The sequence below is a fragment of the Nelumbo nucifera genome, chromosome 1, assembly GCF_055504915.1.
Source record: "Nelumbo nucifera cultivar China Antique chromosome 1, China Antique-T2T, whole genome shotgun sequence".
Lineage (NCBI taxonomy): Eukaryota > Viridiplantae > Streptophyta > Magnoliopsida > Proteales > Nelumbonaceae > Nelumbo > Nelumbo nucifera.
This window is the reverse complement of record NC_142649.1, coordinates 27,775,118-27,796,101: the sequence shown is the minus strand read 5'-3', so window position 1 is coordinate 27,796,101 and position 20,984 is coordinate 27,775,118. Positions and strand designations below refer to the sequence as shown.

Below are 20,984 nucleotides of genomic sequence, written 5' to 3'. Positions count from 1 at the left end.
GGGTCAAAAAGTTCTTGACCAAGTTAACGGTTTTTGACCATCTAACGGATCTTGACTGAACCAGGCCCGGAATCTTGTCCGAGTGACGGTTTGAATGGTTCGACCGGTCGAGTCAACAACGGGTTGAAAACACTGGTTTGAAATAAAAGATAAGTGGGCATTGGTTTATGGAGAAACCATTTTTCTGATAACATGAAAAGCACTCAAAGGAGTGAAAGCATGAATAGCTTGTTAAGGGGTTATTTGGAATCATCGTTGAATATATCTTGATTTTTTGACCATTTTGAAAGAGTTGTGAGAGATAGATGGCAAAAAGAATTAGAAATGGATTTCATGATGATTCATAGCAAACCCCACTTGAGCATCTAATTGTCGATTCTTGAACAAGCTACAACAATTTATACTCCCATAGTTTTTAGTGAATTCGAGGAGTTCCACAACTCTATGGTTTGCTTCGTAGGCAATCGATTTTAGGTTGATGAAGGGATTAAGACCACTATAAGCATGTATGGCAAAAAAAATGTGCATGATGTATTATTTTCACCATTGGATCTATCAATTTCATGTAGTTGTAGAAATTTTGAGTTTGTGGGGCTGCTTTTGTGGTCATGCATTGAAGGTGCTTTATGAAAATAAGGTAATGCATCTTCTATCCTAGTACATTTTAAAACGATGAACAAGAAATGCAAAAGATGGGACTACAATAGACTACCATGGTTGTGCAATTAATCTTGATTCTAATCGTGGATATACTATGAGGTCAACTGAATTGGTGAGAGTTTCACATGACATATCTAATCGGATTGTAGAAAATGAAAAGGCTTATCGGTATGAATTGAATGGGTTCTAAATGATCCATATTAGAGTTGAGAAAATAATAAAAGCAAAAGTTTCAGATGATGCACAGACTGCTCATTTTCTTAATATCAAAGATGATTTGGATGTATATCTACAACATGGCAGTCAATTAGGATCTTGTCAATTAGGTGATGCTGATAATTTAGAAAATGAAGGAAACACAGACAAAGTCCATAATGATCTCACACACAAGGTGGCAGGATTTGCAAAGCCCAAGAGTGGCAAGATTAGTAGTGGTGGTAGCAAAATAAAGCAACCATTTGAGAAAAGAAAAAAAAATAAAAGAAAAAAATTACCGACTCCAACCAAAAACCCCAGATACTTTGACAATTGAAACTCAACCTTTAGCTCTTCTTGCTTTGGTATTATCTCAACTCGCATATGCATTATTTAATTACTTTTACTAATATATTTTTTAGTTCTAGATTTATTTATTTGTGTCTGTCATTTCTCATTTGGTAGGAATCATATGGTGTTGGTCTAAGCATGACAAATATTCTTGATCTTAATCAGCTAGATACCACATGTCAACCATATGCAATGAATATCGACACCCTTGAATTGGCAAATACCCTAGTTCTTAATCAATTTGCAACTCAAAACCCCATCACCATGACAGACTTGCTACAGGCTTCAATAGCTTAAAGCACATTTGAAAAATAAACAAGCAAGGTATTTATAGAGTTAAACATAAAATGTTGTGAAAATAAAATGAGTATTTTTTTAAGTCTTTAACATTTTCTTATTTGTTGTAGGAAATATTTATAGATGCACCAAATTGGTGTTTCAGCACAAATTTGGATTAGGGATACCAACCAACATAGGCAATAAAAGAAATGGCTCCTCTCTCCCTCTTTATATCTCATTGTTTTCACAGATTTTGGCTAATATAAATGCTTTTTATTGTTTTGTATTATGATTTGCACAATAAAGATATAAAGAGGGAGAGATAGGAGCCATTTCTTTTTATTGCTAATGCAATCTTTTTCTCTTTTCGTCAGGATGATTTTGGCAGCCGATGTATTGTTGAGTCTTTGCTATTTAAAGGGTTTTATTTTGTTTTCAATAGAGTAGGATTCAAATCTAGTGCCTTGATTTAAATATAGCCAAAGAGATGATGCTCTTGTAGCTAAATGACTGCTTTAAGTCTTATTCTTTTGGGGCTTGCTTTTATTGACATATAAAAATGCATCCTTATCTTTTAAATGAAGTCAATATATTAGCATTTGGTTTGAAAAGTCAAAATTGAATTACAAAAGCTCTTTTCAAGTTTGATATTTCTTACCCATTTATAAAAAAGAAGAAAATGGATGAATCGTTCATTACTCTGATTTCATATTTCTAATCCTACCCTTTTAAAATGCCTAAAGAGAATGGAACAAGTAGAGTAGGTGATATATTACCCCTAGGCTATAAATCATCCAATATCCTGATTTCATATTTGCAATCCTACCCTAAAGAGAATGGGACAAGTAGAGTAGTTGATATATTACCCCTATGCTACAAATGTTGGGAGTGGGACAAGTAGAGTAATCGATATCTCAATATTACCCCTATTACCCCTAGGCTACAAATGTTTGGGTGAACACCTTATTCTTGGCGTTGGAAAGCAGAAAGTCTCTTTTCCATTTGACGAATAGTTTCTCATCCCTCTGCAATACTGCAAATGACGATTGTCTTATTAGGCAAGCATCTTGTTATTGGCGTTGGAAAACAGTCTTCTCCATTTGATGAATGTTTTGGTGCTAAAAGGCGAATAAGAGAAAAGTAGCAGAGGGTGTTTCGGCATTGACACTTGTCACGTATGGAACTCCAAGTGTTTAGTTTCTTTGATTTCAAAGATAATCGGAGTTATTGCGTTAATGGGAAGAAGACTGAATCGGAATGCATGCCGGAATACTTCTCAGCAGTGTCAGGATTTTCCTCATATCAGTGGTAATTTCTAACCTTTGTTTTTTCTCATATATTTTTTAGATTTAGGTTTTATAAATAGATTTCCTGTTTTGTGTTTTTTGTTCCAATTTTTTGTGATTACTGTTTTGGTTTAACAATAGATTTTTATTGATCAGATATAGGTTTTTTGGTTCATCAACACCGAAGCATATTCAAAAAGGGTTAAAATCAATATCAGTTTCGGTGGTTCAACTTATGGTAGTTTTTCAGTATTTCAGGTTTTTTAGCTCAAGCATCCCAACAATGTAGTTTGGTGCAACATAATGATAGGTAAGGATTTTTAGCAACAAGTGAGAATTTTCAAAAATTCTTACTTTTTGTTTTGGTTTTTCTCCATTATAACTTAGATTTCTTATGTTTCTTTTTCTTTTTCTCTTGTGAAAATCTGAAATTTTTGAGATTTCAGACTCTTTCCTAGAACATCAAGATACTTTATAGAACTTTGAGTGAAATAATAACTAAAGCTACAAGTCATGCAAAATGTTGGTCAGTCCCTTGATCTTCATATTAATTGTTTGGTTTAGAAGTATTTGGATGATTAAATACTAAAATATATAAGCTTACACTCTTCTTTATTCATTTATTATTTTCTTATATTTTGTTTATTGTGTTGTACTTTTTAGTTGATTAAATTTGCAGAAAGTAAAATAAAATAGGAAAAGAAGTTCTTTCAGCTACACTTAAAATTAAGCAAGTTATACTACTTTTCTATTCATCATAGTTGATGTGGTCTGGACCTGAAAAAAAAAAAGGAGAAAGAAGATAAAAATAACTTAGGAATTAGTACCTGAACTTATCCAACAGCTAATAGCTATAAGAACTATCGGAAAAGAAGTTCTTTTAGCTACACTTAAATTAACCAAGTTATATTACTCTTCTATTCATCATAGTTGATGTGGGATGGACCTGCTAAAATAAAAAAGAGAAAAAAGATAAAAATAACTTAGGAATTAGCACCTGAACTTATCCACCAACTAGGCCTATTCATAGGCTGGGCCAGACCGGGCTTTGTATATGTATCAACAAAATACACTCAGGCCCGAGCCCGAGCCTGGCCTGACCATCGAGCCTAAGTCTTGAGCCCAATCCCGGCCCTCATATAAAGCCCAAAGCCTAGGCCCGAGCCCAAGCCCAGCCAGAAATAATAAAAAAGTGTTTTATTTATATTAAAAACCTTCAAAACTCAAAAAATAATAAGCATCTCACTATTACATGGAAAAAAAGAAAAAATGAACAAAGAAAAAATATTGTATATATATTTTTTATAAAATAAAATATATTTTTATTTAATATATAGTATCAAGTTGGACTCGACTCGGACTGGGATTTTTTGAGAAAGCCCGAGCCCGGTTCGAAAAAAAGTTTGGTCCAGTGCTTTAGACCTGAGCCTGAGCCCGTGGGCCTAAAATTATGACCAAGCCCAACTAAATAACAGGTCGGGTCGGGCCAGCTCGTTGGGCTATCTAGCCCATGAACAGGTCTACCAGCAACTAATAGCTATAGGAACTATATGGAATCAACACCAAGAGCTTCTTGAAGGAATCAATACCATCAAGAAAATTAGATAATTTCAGCATTAAAAGTAGAAAGTTCAAAATTTTAGTGGTGGGCTTTGTGGGGTGAAGGAAGGAGGGGCTTTGGGTGATCCAGGATGTAGAATAGGGATGGAGAAGCATGTAGAGTGTGGACAGTTTGCTATCCACAAAGGAATGAACCAGAAATTAGAAATAAAGATAAGAGCTCTTGCTGTAATGACAAACAACATAGAGACAAACCACCTAGAGAATAAATAGTTGATAGAGAAGAAAAATTGACCCAAGACAACTTAAAACAAAACAAACCTATGGGTGACCCAACCCATAGGGACACTCAAATAAGGATTCTTAACTCTTAAAGTAACTCTAATAATGCATGCCTGATCCAACTAAAACTAACTCAATGTAAAGAAACACAAAATTACTACAAAAGGTACATCCACGAAAAATAGGTAAGGATGTTAAACATCTGGAGCATTGTTTTCCCATACAACTATAGCTTAAACTATAATTGATCTATGATGTTAAATGGGCCCACTTAGGATCCAACACATAAATGCCAACCAAAACTTGCAAGAATGACTCAAGAGCAAGATATGAAATACAAGAAGGTTTAGGGATTTTGAATGTTTTGGATGATAGAAGGAATCCTCATCAGCCTCTCTCTCAATTATGAGACTGAAAAATTAAAAAAAAAAAAAAGTGCATCAACCAATTAATATGCATGATACCAAGGATTTAAACCTTAAACGCGCACATAAACCATTAAGCCACTTTTAATCTTGTGCAATCTAATAAAATAAAATAACTTCTTTATATTCTAGTGTCCAAATGTAATACAAAAAAAATTACATTTATGTTTAACAATTCCAGAAAAATAAAAAAAATAATATTCAAAACTAATATTTTATAAACTAATAGAATAAATAATTTCTTAAATCCATATTTATATAAAAAAATTTGTTTAATCTCAAGAAATTTATACAAAAAAAAAGATATTAATAATAGAAAAATTATTTTGGTACTTAATATTTATAAATTTTAACATGACATGTATCTTAAAATTTTATAAATTATTAATTAATATTTTAATGTGAACTAAATAAAAGTATATATATATATATATATATTATTTATAAAAATAAAAATGTTATTTACAAAAACCTCGAGAATATAATATAAATTGAATTTGTCAAATCCATTAATCTACATTTATATCAAAAAATGATTTTTTTATCTCAAAATTTATGGAAACAAAAATATTAATAATGGAATAATTATTTTAATAGTTAAAAATTATGAATTTGCATATGATGTGTATATTAGAAAATTTAATATATTTGATATATTTTAAGTTAATATTATATATTATTATAAATTTTTATTTTATATTTTAGTTACATTTTATAATAACGTTTTTATTGTTTACAAAGATAAAAATATTGTTAACTAAACATTTGAGAATTAAATTTTAGTTGATTTTTAGTTAATATTAAAAATTAAAAATAGTAAAATACAAAATAATCGACATAATAATTCACATATAATAGTTGCATATGTTTTGTGCCTTGAAATTCAATAGAAAATAACATAATAATAGTTTTGTGCATGTATTAATTTTTAATATATATATATATATATGTTCCCGGATTCTTGATTGATACAATATCAATAAAATTTTATGATTTCTATGCATCTCACTATATTAATTGTAGTATATTTCTTCACATATACCTTTAGAATATACATTTTCTATGTATCTATACATTAATTATCACTATTTTGATCTTAAAAATAATGTTATTAATATGTTTATTGAATTTATATGCATTTTTTGGCATATCCATGCATTTCCAAAGTGTATTCGTATTCGTATCCGTATTCGAGTGGTCCGATATGATACCCGATACCGATACTTTAATCCTTGCATGATACACAATTTTTTGGTATCATGTGTGTTCATATTTTGAACTTTGACCATTACTAATCAACAAATTGAATTCACAACTAGCCAATGTTGAAAGGTAGGTAAAAAATCGTATTAATGATTCTATAAATCAGCATGTACGATTAAACATCATGTATAGTGAGAAATTTTGATCAGCAATTAAACTTTATTTATTAAAATGAAGTAAGTTTATAATTTCTTTACTGAAGAGTTGCCCAAATTACAAGGAAACAAGAGCTTTCAAACATTTGCTTGGTCTCCTAGGGTAATTTATCAGCATTCATCTTTTAACTTAATAATTATGGATTCTGCTTAGAGCAAATAACTAGAGCAACTTGAAGTTTAGATATGGCTTACTTCAGCTCATTCATTATCTTAGGCATTGCCAAAATTTTTCAAAGTTTTTTTTGTTCCTGACAGTTTTACTGAATGAAAAACCTTGTCTTAGCTTTTGTTTATCTTGGCCATAGGGCTGCAAATGAAAAACCTTATTTTGTATTTAATTTTGTTGGATTGTGTTGGTTCTATACAGATATATAAGCTTTGAAATAAAATGGGTATCTAGATATAATGAATTGAATTCAGATTTGGATATGACCCTATCTGGGTTTAATCCAATTACTTGGCCAAAATTTTTTTAGTGTAGTTAATGCCTTGCCTAGGCTTTTTGGAGGCCTATTGCTTAGGTAAAAAATTTGGTAGGTGATATAGATACGAATGCTTGGATTTGGCTGACCTTATGTCTAGGTATTTAATCAATCTATAAGTGGAGGCTAAGAATTTTCTGTTTGAGGAGTTAAAAATCAAGGGACAACTTAGCTTGAAGATAAGGTAGAAGCAGAATGCAACTGTATTGGTAGAAGGAAAAGAGACAATGGAATGGCTCAAACATTTTCTGGTTGAGGCTGCAAACAAAGGGAAGAACCCAAGTTGGAAAGAAAGAGTTATGGCAACAAGAAGAAGGTACATTTTGGAATGCAGAAGGAACTATAGAGGATTTTACATTACCCTTACAGAGTTCTTTGCCAAGGGTAAGAAACAATTGGTATGCTTCCCAGAAGGAAAGATAGCCAAGGTTAGTAGGGGGTTGCTGAAAGTCTTAAGGCTCTCTTCTAACTAACTGGAAGAAAGAAAAACAGGAGATCTCTCAAGTGTATGTACTGCAATCTCCCTTTGAACCTTCGGGCTCTAAGTATGACCCTATAGCTTTGGCTCAAAGTACAGCCACCCCTGTGAACATTAATTTCAGGTGATAAGTGTGGGAAATGATGCTAGTAGTTGAAGGTAAAAGTCCAATCTCCGATTGGAAGAAAGTTGCTGATCTTATGCAAGATAAGTTGAGGTTAAGAAGTACTTTCATATTAACTCTTGTTAACAGTTTTAAAGCAGTACTCAATCCCCTTGATAATTTGATGGAAGTTTCTACTAAGAGCTTCCAACAAGTCTAGGGGTCTTTTGATGTGTTTCATTGGACTCCCTCATCTAACACAGACAATTTCGATTATGGATGGAGTGGTGATTCGAGTATTAGGGCTGCCTTTTCATCTGTGGAAACATGAAGTAGCCTCTCTCATTGTTGTTCTTTGTGGTGCACATCTCGATGGTGAATTTTGAGGAGATCTTTGTTTAGCAGCCCTCCTCTTGAGTGGAGTCAAATCAGAGGAAATCCCTAGGAAAATAATTTTCTATGTGCATAGACTATTCATCCCAGTGTGGTTGGCTTCCTCCATTGAAGTTGCACAATGAAGGGAAGGTCGGAAGGTAGAAGATGAACAAGTAGAGGCACAGGTGCTACATGGAAGGTTGGGATTGGAAGTTCAGAGGTATGACAGAAGGATAGGATGGGAAGATCATAGGTTTGATAGAATTTTCACAAAAATCGATAATCAGGCTTTTGCTCCTCCAAAAGAAGTGGGTAGATTGGAAAGTCAAAAACATGAAGACCAAGATAATGGGCTGGATTGTCTAAAGACCTGAAGGGATGAGAGATCCATCATATGGATGGCCGAACCCTGCAAGTAGGTTGGGCGAAATTTCAAAAATTTCTCTCTCTCCCATGTGGGAATCACATTCCCTATTTTAGAAAACTGCCTTTTCAATGATCAATCTTGAACCTAAACTAAACCATATCTGAAACCAAAAGGTAGGAGAGGGATATACCTGATACGGAGTAGTAGTAACCCCCAACGAAGGTGTTCACGCCCAAGGAGAATACCAAAGACTACTCCCATTGAAGATGACACAGCGTAGGGTGGAGCAGAATCAGCATGATGGTTCTTCAGCAAGAACCGAATTCTTCAGCAAGAACTCGATGGAGGGCAGGTGAGCACGACTTTTGATTATCTTTTCTCTCAAAAGATAATATCAAGAACTCTTCTTGATCGCTCCTACAGGTGGAGATCGAACTAGCAGAGACGGCAAGAGCAAGAAAGGGTAGAAATTTGAAGTAGTCGAACTGCAAGATTTCTTTCTTGTGATCTGCGAACCAAAAGATCTCTCTTCTTTTCTGTGTGTTTTTGGCACGCCCCTTGCTGCTCTATTTAAAGCCTTTAAAGAGAGGTTCTCCTAATCAATTTGGAGTTTCCTAATCCAAATCTTGTATTTGAATCTATACTCTCTTTAAGAGATAAGGATAATCCTTATTTTATCTACAAATAAAGATCAGCCCTCCTAATCTAATTAGGAGTTTCCTGATCCAAATCTTTATTTGGATCTGGACTCTCTGAGTGGATAGGGATAATCCCTTATCCTATCTGCTGATTTGAATCCCAAAATCACCGTCTTTTAATTAATCACATTAAGCTAGTTCGATTTGAGCTTTAGGCCCATTAAGTCCATTTGCTCACTTACCCTCCCATTTGTTGCCTAGTTGGATATCATTGTATGGCGTGGGACCCAAACATTGATCTACACATCAGCCACATGGGTTCAACCCAGCCTCTGTTACAAGGTCTGGCCGAATTCACTGTAGGAGACGGAGAACCCCTGAGTCCATCACCATGGGCTCTTAATGGGCCCAACATTTACACTAAATGGTCGCTGGGTCAAACCACCTTATAAAACCCAAGGTGATGAGGGCGGATTTCGCCCTACAATGACATTATGACACCTGAAACTTACAGACAGCCTGACACTTACAGGCAGCTCGCCACTTATAGGTAGCTCGTCAGAGGCAGCTTGCCACAGGAAGTTCGCCACTTCACGGGCAGCTCGCCACAGGCAGTTCGCCACTTCACGAGCAGCTCGCCACAGGCAGTTCGCCACTTCACGGGCAGCTCCCACCAACCAGCCTGGCACTTATAGGCAGCTCGCCACAGGCAATTCGCCACTTCACATGCAGCTCACCACCAAGCAGCCCAGCACTTCACAGGCAATTCGCCACTAGGCAGCTCGCCATCATGCAGCCTGGCACCTTACAGACAACTTGGCACTTCACAGGTAGCTCACCACCAAGTAGCCCGACACTTCACAAGCAGTTCACCACTAGGCAGCTCGCCATCATGCAGCCTGGCACCTTACAGACAACTCGGCACTTCACAGGCAGCTCGCCACTAGGCAGCTCGCCATCATGTAGCCTGGAAACTTAGACAACTCGGCACTGCACAGGCAGCTCGCCACCGTGCAGCCTGGCATCTTATGGGCAGCTCGCCTCCTAGTCAGACCGACCACCGTATGACAACCCCGAGGAGCTCACCACCGTACCCCGCATTTTACAGGATTGTGACTTGTAACGGCTATATTACCTCACCCACTCCCTGATTCAGGCGGAGATGGGCAACCTTACTAGTTGGTGGCTTTATCACCACATAACACAAAAGCAGGTCCCATCACAGTAGGAATCCAGGAACTGCTCACCAAACCCACGAGGACTCTAGTATATAAAGGCCTCACCCCCCCCCCCCCCCCAAGGGGCAAAGAAGAGGATGAGATGAGATGGTAACCCCTGCTCTCTAGCTCTCTAACTCTCTGATATCATCTTCATGCTCTCTACTACTAAGTGCTAACTTAGCCATCAGAGTGACCCCGCCGGGTAAGCCACCACGGGATCTCTGATTCAATTCTTGCAGGTTCCTCAGTTCCCGCCGTCTACAAAGATGAGCATATCACCTCCTGCAGGGAGGATGGGTTCCCCAGTTCCCGTCATCAACAAAGATGAGCAGATCATCTTCTGCAGGGAGGATGGGTTCCTTAGTCCCCGCCGTCTACAAAGATGAGCAGGTCATCTCCTGCAGGGAGCAGCCGGGTTGCGCTACACTAGGGAGCTCTACTTCAACCTCTGAGTCATCGGCCACATGGGAGAAGACGAGCTGACGAGGTACTTAGCCAAAAAAATGATACGTGACCAGAAATCGTTACATCATTTGGCGCCGTCTGTGGGAAACACTACAAAAAGCTAAGTTCTCATCCTACAAAAAGCTAAGTCCTCTTCTCCTAGAAAGCTAAGTCCTCACTTTTTAGAAACTGAAGCTCTCGCTTTATAGTTCCCATTTTTTATGAACTCAAAGACTATGTAGGGAGCTAACAGACTAAGCAGCTCTACCAACTTTACTTTCAATTCAAATAAAACATCACCAGTCCACTTCAAGAGGTCCCCTATACAAAGATGAGCTCTTTGTGGCTTCCACAGGAGTTGGCGGCCAACAGACTACATGGGCGCCCTTGCTGGTCGAGCCTTCCAAGGCTCCTGTGTGAGTTGGCGACCTAAAGTTAGTAGTGCTACCCCCAAAGGCCGAACTCCTAGTAGTTTCTTGTAGGAGTGGGTGACCAACATTACGAGGCTGATGTAGTGCAATCATAGCTCTAAGGCGCCCACCCGGCGGCCTGGCGCGACCTGGCATGGCTTGACGCGGCCTGGCGGCCTAGCAGCCTAGCACGGCCGTCGACCTAGCAGCTTGGCTCAGGCGCGAACTTGACGAATTGATAAAAGACCCCGGCATCACACAAGTCCCAATCGCCTCTTCGGCATGGGCACCTAAGTCCTAGTCGCCTCTTCGGCATGGGCAAGCTAAGTCTCAGTCGCCTCCTCGGCATGGGCACTTAAGATCCAGTCGCCTCTTCAGCATGGGTGAGCTAGTTCCAGTCGCCTCCTCGACATGGGCACTTAAGATCCAGTCGCCTCTTCGGCATGGGTGAGCTAGTCCCAGTCACCAACTCAGCATGGGCACTTAAGACCGAGTCGCCTCTTCAGCATGGGTGAGCTAGTCCCAGTCGCCTCCTTGGCATGTGCATTTAAGACCCTGTTGCCTCTTCGGCATGGGCGAGCAAGTCCTAGTCGCCTCCTTGGCATGGACACTTTAGACCCAGTCACCTCTTCGGCATGGGCGAGCAAATTCCAATCGCCTCCTTGGCATGGACACTTAAGACCCAGTCGCCCCTTCGGCATGGGCGAGCTAGTCCCAGTCGCCTCCTTGGCAAGGGCACAAGACACACTCGTCTCTTCGGCATGGACAAAATCAACAAAAGTGGACTATAAGTCGCTCCCATAGCCTAAGGGCTAAAAGTACCGAACTGGCAGAGACCTCGGCACCTTGCGGGCAGCTCGCTTCCAAGCAGCTCCCAGAGCCTAAGGAACTGAATCAGCGCTTATGAGCTCATCAAAGGCCGGGCCAAAAGGAGAAATCTACTCCCTTCACTGAGTTACTTTCAGCTCGGGAGTGGGGGGCAAATGATGAGGGCGGATTTGGCCCTCCAATGACATTATGACACCTGGCACTTACAAACAGCCTGGCACTTACAAACAGCCTGGCACTTACAGGCAGCTCGCCACAGGCAATTCGCCACTTCACGGGCAACTCGCCACAAGCAGCTCGCCACCAAGCAGGCTGGCACTTATAGGCAGCTCGCCACAGGCAGTTTGCCACTTCACCGGTAGCTCGCCATAGGTAGCTCACCACCAAGCACCCTGACACTTATAGGCAGCTCGCCACAGGCAGTTCGCCACTTCACATGCAGCTCGCCACCAAGTAGCCTGGCACTTCACAGGCAGTCGCCACTAGGCAGCACGCTATCATGCAGCTTGGCACCTTACAGACAGCTCGACACTTCATAGGCAGCTCGCCATCATGTAGCCTGGCAACTTAGACAACTTGGCACTGCACAGGTAGCTCGCCACCATGCAACCTAGCATCTTACGGGCAGCTCGCCTCCTAGTTAGACCAACCACCGTATGACAACCCCGAGGAGCTCATCACCATACCCCGCATTTTACGGGATTGTGACTTGTAACGGCTATATTAGCTCAACCACTCCCCGATTCAGGCGGAGATGAGCAACCTTACCGGTTGGTGGCTTTATCCCCACCTAACACGAAAGCAAGTTCCATCACAGTAGGAATCCAGGAACTGCTCCACCAAACCCACGAGGACTCCAGTATATAAAGGCCTCACCCCCCCCCCCCCCCCCCAGAGGCAAAGAAGAGGATGAGATGAGATGGTAACCCTTGCTCTCTAGCTCTCTAACTCTTAGATATCATCTTCAAGCTCTCTACTACTAAGTGCTAACTTAGCCATCGGAGTGACCCCGCCAGGTAAGCCACCCCGGGATCTCTGATTCAATTCTTGCAGGTTCCTCAGTTCCTGTCGTCTATAAAGATGAGCATATCACCTCCTGTAGGGAGGATGGGCTCCTCAGTTCCCACCGTCCACAAAGATGAGCATATCATCTCCTGGAAGGAGGATGGGTTCCTCAGTTCCCGTCGTCTACAAAGATGAGCAGGTCATCTCCTGTAGGGAGCAACCGGGTTGCGCTACACTAGGGAGCTCTACTTCAACCTCTGAGTCATCGGCCACTTGGGAGCAGACGAGCTGATGAGGTACTTAGCAAAAAAAAATGATACGTGACCAGAAACCGTTACATTAAAAGGACTGTGGGTAGATGTGTAATTAGCCCATCAGGTATTACCCTCAATGGTTTTACACTTAACCTCTCAGCCCATAATGATCAAACACTGCCCGACAAGAGAGGACCTCTCCCTCGGCTACAAGGTACAGTGCTACACTCTCTACTCACATGGATCCCGAGAATTAAAACCTTTTGCAAACATTTTGACACCATAATATATATATTGCAAAACAAATTTCAATAGTTGAAATCAATTGCCGGTAGTTTCGGTTTCTGTCAGAGAGAGTGCATCCCCGATCATTCACTTTGTCCGACAAAGGGGCTGATCATGTCACTATGATCACCCACTTAGATGAATTCTCGGACTGTCCCAGCATACCCAGGTTTGGACCCCTCTAAGGATTTTACTGATTGGCTTATCAAAGACAGCCCAATCCGACACCTAGTGCAGTATCATAATCGAGTCTAGGGGTCATGTGTAACATTCTAGTTTTGCCCATCTATCTCCAAGGGTCTAGGGAAATACTGGAATTCTAGTCCGGTTCAGGGTTTCAAGAAAATCCACACTGCATGTACCTCAGGTCTGACACTGGCAACTGAGACAAGCCACCCCAACCAACTTGGCGGCACATCAGTGTCAGCCTTGGCAGGATAAATCTCCCTAGATCTATCCAACGGCTATGAAGATTCTAAACTAACACGGGTCTCATATGTGTCCAGTTTAAGGGTATTACACAGAAACTCACCATAATAACATGAATCAAATATGTATTGTATTCATTTACATTAAATGTCATAATGTACATCATTCTGGTTGGAGCTAAGGGCATACACTATCTAATAGCTCCCATTTGCACTTAGGTCTAATCGGGTACAAGCCAGAGTCCCTGACTTTCCACGTGTTTCTCAAACACTTTCTATGTCAGTGGCTTAGCCAATGGGTCTGCCACATTCTCCGTTGATGCTACCTTTTAACATCAATCTCCCGTAGATCCAGTGTGGTCACACAATAGTGGAATGGGTGATGTGTTGAATTCCAAATTCCAGAATGAACACCTTCATTCATTAGGCAGCCTCACTTATGGCAATGTGTTCAGCTTAGGTTGTGGACTATTATTCTTACTACTTAGGACCCTTGTTTGATGCTCTTCCAGCTAACAACACACGATCCTATCATGTAGATATAACCAAATCTAGACTTTCTATCATCTGGATCTGACTGGAAGTGAACTACCATCAAATACCAGACAAAACTCTTTTGTCCTTCGAAGGTAGTTTAGTATGTTTTTCACAGCAGTCCAATGCGTTTGAATGGAATCTTCTTACCACACTCACTGCCTGAGCGACGTTAGGACGAATGCACAACATGGCATACATGATGCTCCCTAATGGCTGAAGCATGGGGAACATCCTTCATGCCCTCAATCTCCTCGGGAGTCTTGGGAGACATACCTTTGGAGAGAGTGACTCCATGCCTGAAAGGAACATTTCCTTTCTTGGAGTTCTCCATGTTGTATCTATTGACTATCTTGTCAATGTAAGCAGATTGGGATAATCCTATTATCCTCTTCGATCTATCTCTATAGAGCCAAAGACCTAGTATGTAGGAGGCTTCTCCAAGATCTTTCATGGAGAATTGCTGTGAAAGTCATACTTTCACCGTAGTCAACATTCCTACATCATTCCCAATGAGTACAATGTCATCTACATATAGAACCAGGAATGTAACCTTATCCCCACTAGATTTCCTGTAAACATAGGGCTCATTCGGATTTTGCTCAAAGTCAAACCTTTTGACGGTAGAGTCAAACCGGATGTTCCAACTCCTACAAACTTGCTTAAGTCCATATATGGATCGATTAAATTTACATACCATGTGTCCCTGACCTGCAGCTATAAAACCTTGCGGTTGTTGCATATAGATATATTCACTAAGATCTCCATTCAAGAACGTAGTTTTGACATCCATTTGCCAAATCTCGTAATCATGGTACGCTGCTACAGCTAGCAGGATCTAAATGGATTTAAGCATTGCCACCAGCGAAAAAGGTTTCCTCATAATCGATTCCTTCTTTCTGAGTGTACCCTTTCGCCACAAGACGAGCCTTGTAGGTCTCAACCTTACCATCGGGGCCCTTCTTTCTCTTATAGAACCATTTGCAACCAATTGCTTTTACCCCGGGGCGGATCTACCAGAGTCCAGACTTCATTGGTCTCCATTGAGTCCATCTCAACTCTCATGGCATCTACCTATTTTAAGGAATCTATGTCCAACATAGCTTCCGTATAAGTCACGGGATCCTCCTCACTTGTCGTGGTTTCCACCAAGTAACTATTGGTCATAGTCAAAACGAACTGGAGGCCTGGAAACCCAGGTAGATCTTCTGGGTTGGTCATTACCTAGAGCTTATGGGACATCTCCCACTACCCCTAAGCTCTCCTCATCAAAATCAACTTCTTGACGATGATTGTTCAGGATGTAATCATCTTCCAAGAAATGGGCATTTCGGCTACAGAACACCTTTTGTTCTCCTGGGTCATAGAATAGGTAATCAACAGAGCCTTTGGGGTAGCCTATGAATAGGCAACGGCTGGTCTTGGATTCCAATTTGTCCACACTCGTTCTTTTAACATGTGTCGGACAACCCCAAATCTTCAAGTGTCTCACACTTGGTTTCTTACCGGTCCAAAGCTCATATGGAGTCTTTGGAACTAATTTGGTTGGAACCCGGTTCAGCACATATATCGCAGTCTCTAATGTGTAACCCCAAAAGGATATGGGTAACTCTGAGTGTACAAAAAGTGATCAGACCATATCCAATAAAGTCTGGTTCCTCCTCTCTGACACACCATTTAGCTGTGGTGTAGCAGGAGGAGCTAGTTGTGATACTATCCCATTGTCCTTTAAGTAGTCCCTGAATTTGTCAGAGAGATACTCGCCACCTCGATCCGATCGAAGGGTCTTAATTTCTCTCCTTAACTGCTTCTCGACCTCTTGTCTGAACTCTCTGAACTTTTCAAAGGATTCAGACTTGTGTCTCATTAGGTACACGTAACCATACTATGAGTAATCATTGATAAATGTTATAAAATAAACGTGTTGGTTACGTGTCCAACACTCATGGGACCACATACATCAGTATGTATAAGGTCAAGCGTGCCTATACATCTTTCAGGCTTACCGTTAAATGGTTGTTTCGTCATCTTACCTTGAAGCCAAGGTTCACAAGTTGGAAGATCTTCTACAGTTACAAAATCTAAAGGACCATCATTTACCAACCTTATGATACGATCTATGTTAATATGGCTAAGTCGGTAACGCCACAGACACATGGGATTAACTGTATCACGGGTTCTTTTCTTGGGGATATCATCCGACGTAGTTTCGATTATGTTAGTTTTCAGAGAAGGATGGAGAACATAGAGACCATTCTCAAGTTCTCCGTATGCGAGGAATTTGTTATTTCTTTTAATAGTAATGGTATTACTAAAGAGAACAGAATATCCATCCGCACACAGTTTTGAAACAGAAATCAGATTTCTTCTCAAATTCTGTACATAAAGACAATCTTTCAATACAATAATTCATTCTCTGAAAATTAACTCTACAGTTTCAATAGTTCTAGCTGCAACACTTGCAGAAGTCCCCAAGTAAAGAGTCACCTCTTTGTCACTCAGTCTTCTACTTGTCCTGAACCCCTGTAGTGAGTTACACACATGAGTCGAAGCCCTGGAGTCAATACACCAGGAAGCAGAAGTTACCAACAAATTGGTTTCTATGACAAAGGATTCAAAATTACCTTATTTCTTGGACTCCAAATACTGAGGACAGTTCCTCTTCCTGTTGCCGGCCTACTTGTAGAAGTGATAACCATCTAATGCTTTGTCCTTCCTCTGCCTTTTGGACTTAGTGGCTTTCTTCTGAGGCATTTTCTTTGCCTTCCTCTTCTTCTTGCCCAATTTGCCAGCTTCAACAAGCATGGCGATGGGCTCATCCTTCTTAATCAGTTCCTTGGCCCACTACAACATATTGCTAAGTTCCTGAATGCTGACATTCAGCTTGTTCATGTTATAGTTCATGATGAACGGATTGAAGGAAGGAGGTAGAGAATTCAGGATGGCGTCTACCTTTGTGACATGGTCAAGCCCGGATTCAAGAGCCTCAAGTTCATTGATATAGCCCATCATCCGAAGACAATGGTCATGAACCTACTGGTTCTTGGACATCTGTGCGGTCATGAACTGCTTCAAGACCTTTTGGCGAGTAGAACGGTTTTGCTCTTCATACATTGTCTTTAGACTATCCAATATGTCCTTGGCCAGCTCAATTTGATTGAACTGCCACTGTATCAAATTGTCCAATGATGCAATGATGTAGCAACGGGCAAGGGAATGTTTCTCTTCTCATTCTTGGTACTCCCTCCTACGGGCCTCATAAGCCCTATCACCCGAACGTTCCGGAATAGGGTTTTTAGCTACTTTGTCAAACTTTTTAGATGTCAGGACCAGCATAAGGTTACGATACCAGTCAGCGTAGTTTGGGCCTTTAAGTTTGTTGTCATCCAACAATTTAGAGAATTGTTCGTTTGTCATTTTTGATAAAAGCAAATATTAGTCCACAACCTTATTTGATTCATGTTATCTACATAGATATGGCTTTTAATCTATATTTCATTCCCATTTGTTCATCTCAGAGATTTCCCTCCCATCTCAATGACGGAGATTGCGAATTATGTCTCTGGAAATGTGAGAAATCACATAGGGTGAATGGAGCCAACTGTTTCAGCTGCATAACCCCACCACCTTTCTGTGAAGGATCATATCCACTCATCTTATGAACTTTCCCTTTGGCCTCTTTCAGACAAGGTTCATTGCCATTTTAGGTTAAACCTTTCTGTCCAGTGAGTGCTCACCCATCATATTCGTGAACGCCAAGGTACCACGAGAGAGTCTTCCATTTTAGGATAGGCCCCTCCCACATCGGTCTATGACGCCCCTATCATCTTATGAAACATTCCAACGAATCTAGTAGCAAATGGATAACCCAATTTTATGGTGCGTTTCCTCATTACTAAAGGACTCATCTTCATGGTAATGATGGAAGGCCTTCAGAGAGTTCATCATATGAATCTCCTTATCACATGCACTCATATTTCAGCGGAGGGAATGAAATATTACGCCCTAGTTTAATTTAGGTCAAACCAAAGTGGCTCCCACTAACTTTCATAAAGCCAGATTTAGGTGGGCCCTAATTGGCTAGGGATCCACACAGTTCCTCTCGGGGAGGTGTGGGGCCCACCACGAAGGGTGATCATCCAATGATCTTTAGGGACACCATGGCAATGATGTGCATTCAGTCATGGTGTGCGTAAGAGCCATTATCGTATCAGCATGGGCCAAGTACTTATGGCCCATGAACGTTGCACATCACATGCATGAAAAACAGAATTGATCCAATCAATTAATATCTGTAAAACCCATAATTAAAGCCCATGATTATCCATAATATTACTGATTAATATTATCTAGGTATATGGGTTGAATTGCAAAGAGTAGTTCGGCCCATATAGCTTTTATGCAGTTAATGGGCTAAAGCAGTTTTAACACATTAAAACTAGGTTTTACAGGTGTGGGCTGAATTGCATCTTTCAATTAATCATCAACTCCTAGACCCAAGAGTGAAAAATTAGGGCTGAGAATAGCCCCCATCGAACCACAGATTCGGTCCAACCAGTTTGGTCCAATCTGGTTCGAATGGGTCTAGGGTTTGATCTTTAATTCAAGATTATGATCTGAAATTAAATTACTGATAAAAGACATTCAAGAATTAGTAGAAGGGCTGTTCGTAGATCTTCTACCCTGCAAAATAGAGGTTAGTTCGTAGTTTGCAGTTTCTCAAACTGCAAATTGCAAATAGTCGGACCCTAATCTGTGAAACTCCTTCCTTCTGCGCGACCTGCTTCGAATTTGAATGAAATAAAATAAAAAACCCTAATTTTCTATTAATATTACATCAAAAAGAATTCCTATACATTCTGTCTAAAAATTAAAAAAAAAATAATTACAGACAAGAATGAATAGAACAGTAGGTGCGCAATTTTCTTGCGCCAATCAAGACTTCGATCTCCACCGTACGAACAACCCAAAAATCAAGATAAATACAAAGAACAATTCTTAATATAAATCAGACTTAAAAAGATTTAATTTCAGATCAATCACCCTTAATCAGGGAACCGATTTCCTAGTTAATCAACAATCTGCGCAAATTGGGTAGAACGCCTTCTGCCCATTTGCACAATTTCAAATCTGGCCAATTTCAGTTCAAGATTTGAACCCGGCTCTGATGGATGGCTGAACCCTGCAGGTAGGTTGGAGGAAATTTCAAAAATTCCTCTCTCTCCCATGTGGGAATCACATTCCCTATGTTAGAAAACTGCCTTTTCAATGATCAATCTTGAACCTAAACCAGACCAGATCTGAAACCAAAAGGTAGGAAAGGGATATACCTGATACGGAGTAGAAGTAACCCCCAACGAAGGTGTTCACGCCCAATGAGAATACCAAAGACTGCTCCCACTAAAGATGACACAGCGTAGGGTGGAGCAGAATCAGCATGATGGTTCTTCAGCAAAAACTCGATGGAGGGCAGGTGAGTACGACTTCTGATTATCTTTTCTCCCAAAAGATAATATCAAGAACTCTTCTTGATTGCTCCTACAGGTGGAGATCGAACTAGCAGAGGTGGCAAGAGCCGGAAAGGGTAGAAATCTGAAGTACTCGAACTGCAAGATTTCTTTCTTGTGATCTGTGAACCAGAAGATCTCTCTTCTTTTCTATGTGTTTTTGGCTCGCCCCTTGCTGCTCTATTTAAAGCCTTTAAAAAGAGGTTTTCCTACCCATTAGGAGTTTCCTAATCCAAACCTTGTATTTGGATCTGTACTCTCTTTAAGAGATAAGGATAACCGTTTATCTTATCTGCAGATAAAGATCAACCCTCCTAATCTAATTAGAAGTTTCCTGATCCAAATCTTTATTTGGATCTGGACTCCCTGAGTGGATAGAGATAATCCCTATCCTATCTGCTGGTCTGAATCCCAAAATCGTCATCTTTTAATTAATCACATTAAGCTAGTTCAATTTGGGCTTTAGGCCCATTAAGTCAATTTGCTCACTTACCCTTCTATCTGCTGCCCAATTGGATATCCTTGTATGGCGTAGGACCCAAACATTGATCTACACATAGGGCACATGGGTTCAGCATAGCCTCTGTTACAAGGCTTGGCCAAATTCACTGTTAGAGACAGTGAACCCCTGAGTCCATCACCATGGGATCTTAATGGGCTCAACATTTACACTAAATGGTCCCTGAGTGAAGCCACCTTATAAAACCCCTGTGGGCAGATGCAAGATTAGCCCATCAGGTATTGCCCTCAATGGTTTTACACTTAACCTCTCAGCCCATAATGATCGAACACTGCCCGACAAGATATGACCTCTCCCTCGGTTGCAAGGTACAGTGTTGCACTCTCTACTCACATGGATCCCGGGAATTAAAATATTTTGCAAAACAAATTTATGTATATCTCTATATAAATATATTTTGCAAAACAAATTTCAACAGTTGAAATCAACTATCGGCAGTTTTGGTTTCCATCAGAGAGAGTGCATCCCCGATCATTCACTTTTTTCGACAAAGGGGCTGATCCTGTCACTATGATCACCCACTCAGATGAATTCTCAGACTGTCCCATCATACCCAGGTTTTGACCTCTTCTAAGGATCTCACTGATTAGCATATCAAAGATAGCCCAATCTAACACCTAGTGCAATATCATAATCGAGTCTAGGGG

General features: G+C 40.1%; 1 protein-coding gene across 2 annotated transcripts in view; it reads left to right on the top strand.

Annotated features, from left to right (window-relative positions):
* Positions 1–2,476: 2,476 nt before the first annotated feature.
* Positions 2,477–20,984, top strand: part of LOC104609663 (threonine--tRNA ligase, mitochondrial 1-like) — a 112,769-nt gene continuing 94,261 nt past the window's right edge. Inside the window, exons 1-2 of one of the 2 annotated variants that reach the window (XM_088896259.1) lie at positions 2,477–2,793; positions 3,022–3,081. In XM_088896259.1, the coding sequence (XP_088752385.1) occupies positions 2,663–2,793; positions 3,022–3,081 (191 nt within the window). In that variant the 5' untranslated portion in view covers positions 2,477–2,662. The remainder of the gene's footprint in view (positions 2,794–3,021; positions 3,082–20,984) is intronic. The other variant, XM_088896260.1, reaches the window with a different exon arrangement.